The sequence below is a fragment of the Macaca nemestrina genome, chromosome 19 (assembly GCF_043159975.1).
Source record: "Macaca nemestrina isolate mMacNem1 chromosome 19, mMacNem.hap1, whole genome shotgun sequence".
NCBI classification, from domain to species: domain Eukaryota; kingdom Metazoa; phylum Chordata; class Mammalia; order Primates; family Cercopithecidae; genus Macaca; species Macaca nemestrina.
This window is the reverse complement of record NC_092143.1, coordinates 73,886,109-73,898,683: the sequence shown is the minus strand read 5'-3', so window position 1 is coordinate 73,898,683 and position 12,575 is coordinate 73,886,109. Positions and strand designations below refer to the sequence as shown.

The window sequence follows — 12,575 nt, the reverse complement described above, 5'->3', positions numbered from 1 at the left end:
ACTAGGTAGCAAGGTTTTATAAGTCCCTATAAAAGCTTTATACATAGCCTAAAATTTTCTGTATGTATTCGTTCTATTAGATATCAACATATTACTTTTACCCACTTTATTTCTTTTATGTTAGAATACATGGCAGGGGAGCATGTTATCAACTTCAAGATTTGGGATGTGAAACTTGGATTGCTATTTCAGAAGAACAACTTTTGGGGGGATGCGTTGTTAAAATTTCAGTTAGAAAACAAAGCTTATCTCGTAATAGCAAACCACAAATACATCTAACAAGATACTTTAAGTGTAATTTGAATTCCACTTTAAAAGTTAACTTAATCTCCTGGGGTTGGTAGGATCACCGGTCTCCCTTTGAAGTCAAAGAATACGTTGCAAGTGGATGTATTCTTGTCTATTTGTGCTGGGAGTAAGAATCCAGATAATGAACTAAGTGTGTCATGCTTTACCAAGAAATCCATTAGCTAAAAAAGTCTGTAAAAGAATGGAATAAAACATACTTAATGTGGATGAGTTGGCACATAAAAAAGGATGGTCTCTCCTTGATATTAGATATTTTAAAAACAGCAGCTGTGGCTGATTGCATCAGGCCTGGGGTGGAGGTGAAGGCCAGGTGAGCCAGATCAGATGGAAGACAAGAGAGAGACCTGCCAAAGCCTGGAAGGTGATCTGGAGGGCACCATCGCTGGCAGTACAGACCACAGGTATTCTTACCAGAGAAACCGAGCAGCGGGCAGGAGAATCAGGTGGTGGGCTGGGTCCCAAGCAACAACTGGATGATGGAAGTTAGCTTGGTCACAAGGAGCAAGGCAGGTTAGGAGAAAGCATTACCAGAAGGAATGATGAGTTGAGATTGAGTTGATAACCTACTAAGCAAGAGCTCGTTACAATCCCAGTGTCTAAACACTGGTTGGTTCCAGAGCCTGCCAGGAATGAGAAGGCAAATGTGTGCTCAGTGGTCAAGTGGTGACGTCATGAAGTGAAGGATTCTAAAGCAGGAAGCCAGACTAACTTTAAAAGATGAGCTCAGCTGGCTCATTTGGAGAACTGCGCTTGGCCAGGTGCATTGGCTCACACCTGTAATCCCAACACTTTGGGAGCCTGAGGCGGGTCGATCATGAGGTCAGGAGTTCAAGACCAGCCTGGCCAAGATGGTGAAACCCCGTCTCTACTAAAAATACAAAACAAAATAGCGGGGTGTGGTGGTATGCACCTGTCATCCTAGCTACTCAGGAGGCTGAGGCAGGAAAATCGCGTGAACCCAGGAGGCAGAGGTTGCAGTAAGCCAAGATTGAGCCATTGCACTCCATCCCAGGCGACAGTGTGAGACTCAATCTCAAAAAACTCAAAAAAGGAAGGAAGGAAGGAAGGAAGGAAGGAAGGGAGGAAGGGAGAAGGAAGGAAGGAAGGAAAGAAAGAAGGAAAGAAAGATTAAAAAAAGAAAACTGCACTTGTATTTGCTCGCTAACTGATCTCTTTCATCTGCTAGGACCGTAGTTCTCAACCTTGCTTGTACATTAGAATCATATGAGGAACGTTTTCAAAATACTGCTATCCAGACTCAACTCCAGACCAATTAAATCAGGATCTTTAGGGCTGATGGGATGATGACAGAAGATCAGATATTCTTTAAAAAAAAAAAAAGAATCTTAGGCTGGGTACCTGAACATAGACTTACTGCTGTTTGTTCGTTTACTTAGCAATTTGGGTAATTCCAGTGTGAAAACAGGCTTGTGAACTGTACATTAGACCATAGCTCCCCAAAATAGGAACTGCATCTTTTCTCTACATGTGCTGAGAGTCTAACATAGTACCAGGTATATAGTAGCTAATTTATTAAATGAAAAAGTAATGAATAAGTAGCATGTTTGCCAGTGAGTGTGACTCTGTCTTGAAGCCTCAGTGTGTGCACTTCACCCTAACTGTCTTGTTCTGCCTGCCCTGGTTATGATGGGTGAGCTGGAAAAGAAAGTCTGGTGGAGGCTCCGATGTGGGCATGAGGCTGAATGGTCAGACTCCAGTCCTCGTCTGAAACCCAGGGCAGCTCAGTACTACACGTGACCAATTACATTAACTCACTTTCCTCTGCTTCTATTCTGTCCCGCTCTTCAGTTTTTTAAACATCACCACACACACACACCATGGAGAACAAATAATTAAAGCTTATAAAAGTGATATATTCATGCTCATGTAAAACACTTTATATGAGAAAGAATTATCATATCAGATTACAAAATGTGTAGGAAGGTTAACAGTTTACTGTGATTTTATTTAAGCTTTTAAATGTTATTCTTTATTATCATTTTTTTCAGGGAGGAGAAAGAAAAGTGGGATGAAATGAGTTAATTTCCAAATAGTTCATTTTAGTCCTGAGCCACACTTGAACCCATTAGGATACCGGGAGTTCTGGGCAAGCCTTGGAGGGACCATGGGAATTCTGTCTTGGCCCTGTAATCCCAACACTGTGGGAGTCCAGACAGGAGGGTCCCTCGAGTCCAGGAGTTGCAGACCATCCTAAGCAACATAGTGGGACCTGTCTGTACTAGAAAAGAATAGGAAAGAAACAATAATAGTAATGTAAAATGAGATCTGTTACAAACAATGATCTCTGTGTCTATATGAAGGATTTGCTTAGGTTGAGTAGCTGACTAGTGACAACTCTTCTTAAATCCTTTTTAGGTAACAACACAACAGCTCTCTCACGTTCTATACCTCAGTCTCCTGAGATCTTAGTTAAGTTCTTCATATTCATGAACAGGTTAAAAGGTTGTTTCTGAGAAAATCTAAGTTATGCCAAATTTTGGTCCACTTTTCCAACCCAACTTTGTGGGAAAGCGGGATGGCCTCTCATCTGGATAAGAATAGCTACAAGGACTGCTTTACTTTGATAGCAGAACATCAGACTTGCTTCCTGCCCATTAATTATCGGAACCACATCCCTCAATCAACTTGAGAGAATATGCCTCTTTAGGCATTGCTCAGAGTTCAACCATTAATTAATTGACAGGAGCTCAGCTCTTGGAAAAACCTCAGCTAAGTTGTGGGATATTCTAAAGAGAAAATTTGGCTAGGTACGGTGATTCACACCTGTAATCCCAGCACTTTGGGAGGCCAAGGCGGGCAGATTACCTGAGGTCAGGGATTTGAGACCAGCCTGGCCAACGTGGGGAAACCCCATCTCTACTAAAAATACAAAAAAAGTAGCTGGGTGTGTGGCAGGCATCTGTAATCCCAGCTCCTCAGGATGATAAGGCAGGAGAATCACTTGAACCTGGGAGGCAGAGGTCACAGTGAGCCAAGATCACGTCACTGCACTCCAGCCTGGGCAACAGAGCAAGACTCCATCTTAAAAAAAAAAAAAGGAAAAAGAAAGGAAAATTTGAGGAGGACGTTATGGGTAGACTTTTCTCTCAGGCTTCTTCTGTGATATTGTACCAAGTTAATCTCCACAAGGCACTATCTGGTGGGTTAGCCTGGGGCATGTTAGAAATTCTGAAATGCTGTCATTGGCTGGGTGCGGTGCCTCACGCCTATAATCCCAGCACTTTGGGAGGCCGAAGAAGGTGGATCATGAGGTCAGGAGTTCGAGACCAGCCTGGCCAACATGGTGAAACCCTGTTTCTACTAAAAATACAAAAATTAGCTGGGTGTGGTGGTCCACACCTGTAATCCCAGCTACTTGGGAGACTGAGGCAGGAGAATTGCTTGAACCCAGGAGGTGGAGGTTGCAGTGAGCTGAGATCACACCACTGCACTCCAGACTGGGTGACAGAGCAAGACTCCATCTCGGAAAAAAAAAAAAAAAAAAAAAAATGCTGTCATTGCTTTGTAGGCTAATACATCAGCTTTGGTTTTGCTAGGGCATCTATAAAGAGAATCATCCATTTGAGCATCATGTATCTTTTGTTAAATTGCAATCGAATTTTTTGTCTGCTATGTACAGGACCCTTATTTAATTAATTCTTTAATTCCTCAAAAAAATTGTCAAGGAGGAGATCCAGCTTCAAACTCTGAGTATAAAAGTAAGTAGGAAACCCACTGCCACTAGAATATTTTCTTTGTTAGTGTAATCGCCCCTTAGGTTATCCCTTCCCACTGCATAGACAAAATCAGTCCACTGCGACCGCAGCACTGCAGTTGAGAAAGAGTTTAATTGACATGAGGCCAGCTGAAGTGGGAGACCTAGAGTTGTCAGTCAAGTCAGTCTCCCTGAAGGCTCAGAGCTTCTTTGAATAAGGGCATTTTTTAAAGAGTGACTTAGAAGACCAAGATGCCTATAATGGGAAAGTAAATTGAGTCCCAAGTCAGGAGTCTGGGTGGGGTCAGTCTTAAAAACATCTAAAAGAAAACAATCTTAGATTCTACAATACTGATGTTATCTATGGGAGCAACTGGGAAGCTTACAGATCTTGTGACCTCTGGTCACATGGCATCTAAGCAGTAGGGGATAATAGAAACTACACCTGTCTTGTAACCTCTCATTAGTGGTTTCAGCCCCTGAACAGAGAGGAGGACTATTACCATTCTTGCTTTCAAGTTAAACTATAAACGAACCTTCTCCCAAAGTTAACTTAGCCTATGCTCAGGAATGACCAAGGGCAGCTTGGAGGTCAGAAACAAGATGAAGTCAACTATGTCATAATTTTGCAAAGGCTGTTTCATTGGTAATTTGGTTTCCTCTCACCTCTTTATCAAAATGTTGGTGTTATACTTTAGCTTTAACAAGACAGTTTCCGATAAAATAAATGTCATAATCTTAAACTGGCATTTATCTTTTAAAGCTGTTTTTTTTTTTCATCTCAATCCAGTCCCTGGCATGTGTAAATATGTAAGGGAAATATAAAAGACATATGTAGAATTTAACCCTATTCTCAATAAACTAAACGACCAGTGCAAGTTTTTGAAAAATGAAAATCCAATCAAATAATCCTCTTAACCAGTTTTAATTTTTAAATCTGGCCGGGTGCGGTGGCTTACGCCTGTAATCCCAGCACTTTGGGAGGCCGAGGTGGGCGGATCATGAGATCAGAAGATTGAGACCATCCTGGCTAACACGGTGAAACCCCCTCTCTACTAAAAATACAAAAAAATTAGCCCAGCGTGGTGGCACACGCCTATAGTCCCAGCTACTCTGGAGGCTGAGACAGGAGAATCACTTGAACCTGAGGCAGAGGTTGCAGTGAGCCTAGATCGCGTCACTACACTCCAGCCTGGGCAACAGAGTGAGACTCTGTCTCAAAAAAAAGAGAAAGAAAGAAAGAAAAGAAAGTTTTAAATCTTAAGTGCCAAATATAGTTTAAACAGTTTTTGTTTCCTTTATTGTTCATTTATTTAGTAAGTCCACCAGTAGCACCCACAATTATGTGTGCATAAGTTGAAGAAATGCTCATGCCTCTCTTTTCTACCCACTACAAATATTGCTTATGATACACTGATTTGACATAATTAATCAAGAAAAGCTTCACAGATAAGGGAAACTCTCAGATACTGATTGATATTATAGCTAATCCTTACCTATTTGGCTCTCTCCTAGCAATTACTTAAGTTTGTTTGTTTGTCTGTTTTGGTTTTTGTTTTGCAATAGGATCTCATTTTGTCACCCAGGCTGGAGTGCAGTGGCATGATCATTTCTCACCACAGCCTTCATCTCCCAGGCTCAAGTGATCCTCCTACCTCAGCTTCCCTAGTAGCTGGTACTACAAGTGTTAGCCACCACACCCTACTAATTTAAATTTTTTTTTTTTTTTTTTTTTTGTAGATAAAGAGTCTCTGTTGCCCAGGCTGGTCTCAAACTCCTGAGCTCAAGCAATCCTCCTACCTTGGCCTCCCAAAGTGTTGGGATTACAGGTGTGAGCCAGTGAGCCCAGCCAATTACCTAATTTTAAATTACAATTTTTAATGTAAGACTTTGAAAAAATTTCCACATTCTTTTCTAAAAGTATAAATGATCCCATTTCTTCCGTTACAACTCAACTATAAGGTAATGATGTACGACTCATAGGTTGAAGTTGAAACACAGATGTGACTTGGAACCTAAAAATAACATATCTTATTTAAAAAGGCAAATAAGCAACATCTTTTGTTTCATTTCATATTTTCACAAAAGATTTTGAAATGCTTTACAAAGTTTATTTTTCAGAATACAGTTATACCTCTTTATCCTGGGGGATCGGTTCCAGGACCCCCTGTGGATACCAAAATCCAGGAACACTCAAGTCCCTTTATAAAACGGCATAGTGTATGCATATAACCTACAGATATCTTCCTTTATACTTTAAATCATCTCTAGCTTGCTTATAATACCTGATACAATGTAAATGCTATGTAAAGAGTTGGGATACTGTATTGTTTTAAAATTTGCATTGTTTTTATTGATGCGTTGTTATTTTTATTGTTTTTTTCCCCAAGTATTTTCGATCCACAGTTGGTTGAATCCACGGTTGCAGAACCCATAGATATGAAGGACCAACTGCACTTCAGTGATTCAGCTCTATATTCTTTGCTCAGTAACTGAGGCAATTGAGACAAAAACTAAACAGGATTTTCTTTCTTTCTTTTTTTTTGAGACAGAGTCTTGCTCTGTTGCCCAGGCTGGAGTGCAGTGGTATGATCTCAGCTCACTGCAACCTCCGCCTCTCAGGTTCAAGTGATTCTTGTGCCTCAGCCTCCCAAGTAGCTGGGATTACAGACATGTGCCACCACGCCTGACTAATTTTTATATTTTTAATAGAGATGGGGTTTCACCTTGTTGGCCAGGCTGGTTTCAAATTCCTGGCCTCAAGTGATCCTCCTGCCTCTGCCTCCTAAAGTGCTGTGATTACAGGCATAAGCCACCATGCCTGGCCAGGATTTTCTTATTCTCTAAGTTTCATGGGTTTGGGATCAAATTTGGCCATTCAAAAACCTGAACAAATTATTGTTTTAGATGACCATTTGTTCCATTTGCCTGAGGGTTTACTGCTAAAGCATTAATACTTTAAAATTTCATTTAAGACTTTCTGATGAAAATCCTTTTAAAATAAATTATGCAATTTAATAAGTGCTTTTCATCCTTCTTGGATGCAGTATACTGAATCTTATTTACCGTTTTCTGTGACTTAGAGCCGTTTAAGTATCACCTTTATTTAACACACAGTGTTGTGATACAGCAATGTTGTTATGGGGTGAGAAGCTATCTGCCCCTATAGTAAATAATGTTTTTGTGCCTACTTTTTAGTTTTTCTCCATCTTCTCTTGCTGTCATTTTCTTTATTCTCAATGCTCCTGCTCATAGTAGCTTCTTACCTCCCTCTTTTTCTTTTAATCTACTGAGGGAAACCAACCAACTAGGTTTGTTAGAATTGTCTCAAGCAAAGTATAGAAAGACTCCAAGACTGGGCACAGTGGCTCATGTCTGTAATCCCAGCACTTTGGGAAGCCAAAGCGGGTGGATCACTTGAGCTCAGGAGTTTGAGACCAGCCTGGCCAACATGGGGAAACCCTGTCTCTACAAAAAATGCAAAAAAGTTGGCCAGGTGTGGTGGCATGTGCATGTGATCCCAGCTACTTGGGAGGCAGAGGTAGGAGGATCACCTGGGAGGCCAAGGCCACAGTGAGGCAAGATCACACCACTGCACTCCAGCCTGGGTGACAGAGTGAGACCCTGTCTCAAAAAAAAAAAAAAAAAAAAAAAAAAAAGGGATTCCACTTCTCTGGTGAGTGTGCAGCATACTAGCATGTGGACTTTGTCACATCAGAACTGGTATTAGAGGCTTATTTTCCTTATTTCTTGGTTTTGGGCAGTGTTCCAAATGGGCAAGGTGTTACAGTACAAAAGTTATCTACAGCATTGAGAGAATGGCGAAGCTGATTAAATTGTTCATATTCTTTCTGTTTTGTGGTTATTTTGTTTTCAGAAAAGTCAAATCTTTCACAATCAATAAGCAATATTTTTGTTGTAAACTTGTCATACCTCTAATGTAATAAATAGCAAGCATATGGATGATTCACTTCCTTTTAAAAAGAGATTACAGATAGAACAATGAATGATGAATATGAGCAATCTGTCATGCTTCCAAAATAGAGATTATGCAAAAAGCAAGATTACCTCACTTCTTTTCTCTCTGTAACAACACAGATATACAAAAATTTATGTTTGCATTCTTTTTGTTACTCAGTCACACAAACTGTATATTATAATACAGTCAACACTCTTCAGTGTTAGCCTTTTCTTAAGTTTTAATAAGAGCATTTGTTCAATATTATACGAAACTAGAGTGTGAGGATTAGTCACGTGTTATCAGGAACAGAAATAAAATGTGGGCTGCAACTTGCAATGGAATACATATAGCCCTTTAAAAGTAACATATGGCAGACAATTAACTTAAGGAATACTTAAGCCTTCTTTAATTGTTATTTCAGTTTATCTATGTAACCAAATATGAAAGTAGCCCTTTGTTTAAGAAAAAGGAATTTTAAAAAATTTTCTAGAACCAGTCTTCTCTAAGCTTTGCGTGTGCTAACAATCACTTTTTGGAAATTTATAGTTGAAGCATACACTGCCATTTGTACGGACGTAAGTTAGATCAACTGTCAGGCTCAGGAACCAAGATCTTCCTGCCAGGCACCAGGCACTGGTTTCCTCTTGGCCTTCCCTTGGGAAAACGTTTGCAATTTTTTTCCACTAACAAGTTTTATTGGACAGTAGGCCAGGATGTTGGCCTCTTATGATATAATCTAGAGAGAAAACATTCAATTCTTTTGGAAGTTTTTTTATGCTTTTTAAAAAAATACAGCTGTACTTTTCTGGGATTGAATATATTTTTCCTAATGTACTGAAACAAACTGTATATTATTTTTATTTTTTTAAATATATTTTTCCTAATGTACTGAAACAAACGAAGTTTAGACTGGCAATTGAATGAGTATAAATCTGAGTAGAGCATTTTACTCCTTTCAACTGGATTTAGGAATAGATGTGAATGTTTCATATGCTATACAAATTCTCCTAGAATTCTCTATTAGGTGCAGGTGCAATTTATTATAACTCTCAAAAATAGAATAACTCAAAACACTAACTGAATTGGTTTTTTTAATCCAAAAACCAATCTTCTTGAAAGAGCTGAATCTCTTGAAACTCATTTCCATTTAAATTTCCATGCAGTTCAATAATAGTCATTTCTCAGTTGCTATCACTCTAGTCTAGAGGGACATCTTTAAATTGATTTCTGGTTATGTGATCCACAGAGCAGGCATCCATATATTTCTCCACTCTTAAATGACTTAAAGACTTTGAATACGTGAATATAGGCGATTCTTAGTTTCTCTACTTTCTCCCATTCAATTTCCTTTTGGGTTCTTCATCTCTGCGCTTTCCTGATGACTGATTGCATGTGGATATTATTGAAGTAAAAGTCATGAATTAGGGCCTGATGAAAATCAATTGACTTTCCCTTTTCCCAAAGCTGCCTTGTCTCCTTATTGCAATCAAACCGCTCCCATAACTATACCATCAGTCACATAACAAACACTACTGTCCATGGTGTTGACTCTACTTAAGAAACGTGGTGCAACCATCAGATTTCGTGTTATGGCATAAAAGCCAAATTGTAGAGTAGGACTGTCCCTTCACATAAGCAGTGAAACTTTTCCTTGACCTGGGCTCAGGGCCCTACTTTAGGGCTAAAGTAAAGGATCTCAAGGTAACAAATTCTTACTTGGTTGCTTTCCTCCACGAAGTATCAGTACCTTCTTTTTGATCTTATAGGAACCAAAGAGGTTGTTGTAAATGTGGATGATGATGGAGTCATTTCATTGAACTTCGAATGTGATCAGATGACTCCAAAGTCCGAGTTCACCTGGTCCAAAGATTATGTATCCACTGAGGACTCTCCACGGTTAGAAGTCGAAAGCAAGGGCAACAAGTAAGGACTATGTCAATCACAATCATGGGTTTCCTTTTCACTGTAGGAGAATGAGGTGAGCTCTTTGATTTCCACTTAAATTGCTTGGAATAAGAGGATGAAGTCACATATATTTTATATCTGGTATTGTAGAAAATAATAACCAACTTAAACCTTAAAAATAATCATCCTAGACTGGCTCATTGACTCACACCTGAAATCCTAGCCACTCAGGAGACTGAGGCAGAAAGATCACTTGAGCCTAGGGGTTCAAGACCAACCTGGGCAACATAGTGAGACCCTGTCTCTAATAAAATAAAATAATAATAACAACCCTTCTAAAATACTTTTTACTTATTCCATTTAAAGTTCTTTCTTATTTGTCTCATTTATGCTATTAGAAACATTCGATTGACATAAAGATCAGCTTTAAAGATGATTCTCATTATCTATGAAATTTGGAAATCTTAAAGTAATGACGAGGATACTTGTAGGGGGCTAGGAAGAACCTGCTGGTTCAAGTTATGGTAAATTAAATGGTTTGAGGATAATCTCTTCTGCTTTTTTCACCATCACTCATGAGTGAGCCAATAGTACATGGGAAGAAAGCTCTATGTGGAAGCACCACATGGAAAAGCTCTAGGCCCAACTCTACCAGGAGCTGGCTGTATAACCGTGGGCAGCTATTTAACTTCCACAAACCTCGGATTTCTTTCTCTATAAAATGAGAGTGGGGAGAATGGAGGAACTATATGATCTGTCATTTCCTTTCAACGCCAAGATTTTGAGTGTTCTTTTTACTTTGCTTTATAGCAAAAGCTTACGAAGCTTTATATTTTCATCGTGTCAACCACATTGGATCGATATGATAAAGCAAAGTATTTGATAAAGCACAGTATTTTCTAAGTACTTTTGTCTATTACAATGAAGCCCAGTATATCTCAGAAATCAAAGAAAAAACTAGCAATTTTGTTGTAGAATGACAAGGAAATACTGAATATAATTAAAGGACTTTTTCTGCCCCTATGCTGTAAATTTCTTGACATGAAACACATTTGCCCCGAGAAAAGATAATTGAACGATAAATTTTTCTCCCAGTTTGTACACTTAACATTTCAATGTTTGGTTGGTCTTAGACACTGCCTAGCAATATAGCTTGCCAAAGTTAGAAAACACAATGAACTTGCCCACTGAGCCATTCATTTACTTATTACACATATTATGTGCCAGACAAGGTACTGGGTGCTGGGGATAACACAGTAAACAAAGCAGTTCCTGTCTCTGAAGGCACAGGGATTATACACTGGGGAGAATACAGATGCTCATGGTAAGTTCAGAAAAGGGGAGAGCAGGAGATGGCATAGGAGAGGCACCCAGAGTTACCAACAGCAGGTTCTGCCCTTGGCGGGGGAAGTGTCTGGCTCCCAGCAGGGGCTGCTCAGCTGGATATTTTTATACAGGATGTGCACTGATAAGCAACATAGCTTGGGCATGTGGGCTTTGTGCCAGTTCCACTCCCCTGTCACCACCACCCCCTGGAAGGAGGTAAGGCAAGTCCTCCCAGAGTAAATGGCATTGAACCTGAGACACCAAGAACACGTAGGCTGTAGCTCAGCGAGATGAGAGGAGGCGTCCAGATGAAAGGAGTAGCATATACAACTGCCCAGAATCAGGGGAAACACAGGCCCACAGATCCCACACACCCTCATTTCTAAGAAAAATATTTTGTTCCGAAGGACGAAAATGACCTTCAAAGACCTTGGGATGGACGACTTGGGTCTTTACTCTTGCGATGTAACAGACACTGATGGAATAGCATCAAGCTACTTAATAGATGAGGAAGGTAAGTTTAAAATCAGTGCATTCACACATCGAATGTTGCTTTGATTTCTCGATTATTCTTAAGTGGTTTTTATTTTAGTAGTTTAAGGTTTAATTGCTTTCTTTTTCCCCCTACAGAATTGAAACGTTTACTTGCTCTCAGCCATGAACACAAGTTCCCAAGTAAGTATCCACAATACACACACAGATTTGAGCAGTCTCACTAGGCAGCAACTTCTGGAATAGATCAGATGACAGCAAAGTGTTTGGCCTGGACTCTCTTTGTTCTGGACTTTTGACTCAAGCTGTGTGCCTGGGCAGCTCACTTTTATTTCTCTGTGCCTTGGTTTCTTTTCCAGGAATGGCTATCACAATGGTTTATAGCACCTACTATATAGAAATGCTGTAAGTGGCCGGGCGCGGTGGCTCAAGCCTGTAATCCCAGCACTTTGGGAGGCCGAGACGGGCGGATCACGAGGTCAGGAGATCGAGACCATCCTGGCTAACAGGGTGAAACCCCGTCTCTACTAAAAAATACAAAAAGCTAGCCGGGCGAGGTGGCGGGCGCCTGTAGTCCCAGCTACTCGGGAGGCTGAGGCAGGAGAATGGCGTAAACCCGGGAGGCGGAGCTTGCAGTGAGCTGAGATCCGGCCACTGCACTCCAGCCCGGGGACAGAGCGAGACTCCGTCTCAAAAAAAAAAAAAAAAAAAAAAAAAAAAAAGAAATGCTGTAAGAGGGTGGGGTGCGGTGACTCATGCCTGTAATCCCAGCACTTTGGGAGGCCGAAGTGGGTGGATCACTAGGTTAGGAGTTCAAGACCAGCCTGACCAACATGGTGAAACCCCATCTCTACTAAAAATACAAAA

The 12,575-nt window shown here is 40.3% G+C and overlaps 1 protein-coding gene across 5 annotated transcripts in view; it reads left to right on the top strand.

Annotated features, from left to right (window-relative positions):
* LOC105478822 (myomesin 1) overlaps window positions 1–12,575 on the top strand; it is a 178,900-nt gene that overhangs the window by 139,220 nt on the left and 27,105 nt on the right. For all 5 annotated transcript variants that reach the window (XM_011736457.3, XM_011736454.3, XM_011736455.2 and 2 more), the window contains 3 exons: window positions 9,752–9,908; window positions 11,624–11,730; window positions 11,847–11,891. In XM_011736457.3, the coding sequence (XP_011734759.2) occupies window positions 9,752–9,908; window positions 11,624–11,730; window positions 11,847–11,891 (309 nt within the window). The remainder of the gene's footprint in view (window positions 1–9,751; window positions 9,909–11,623; window positions 11,731–11,846; window positions 11,892–12,575) is intronic.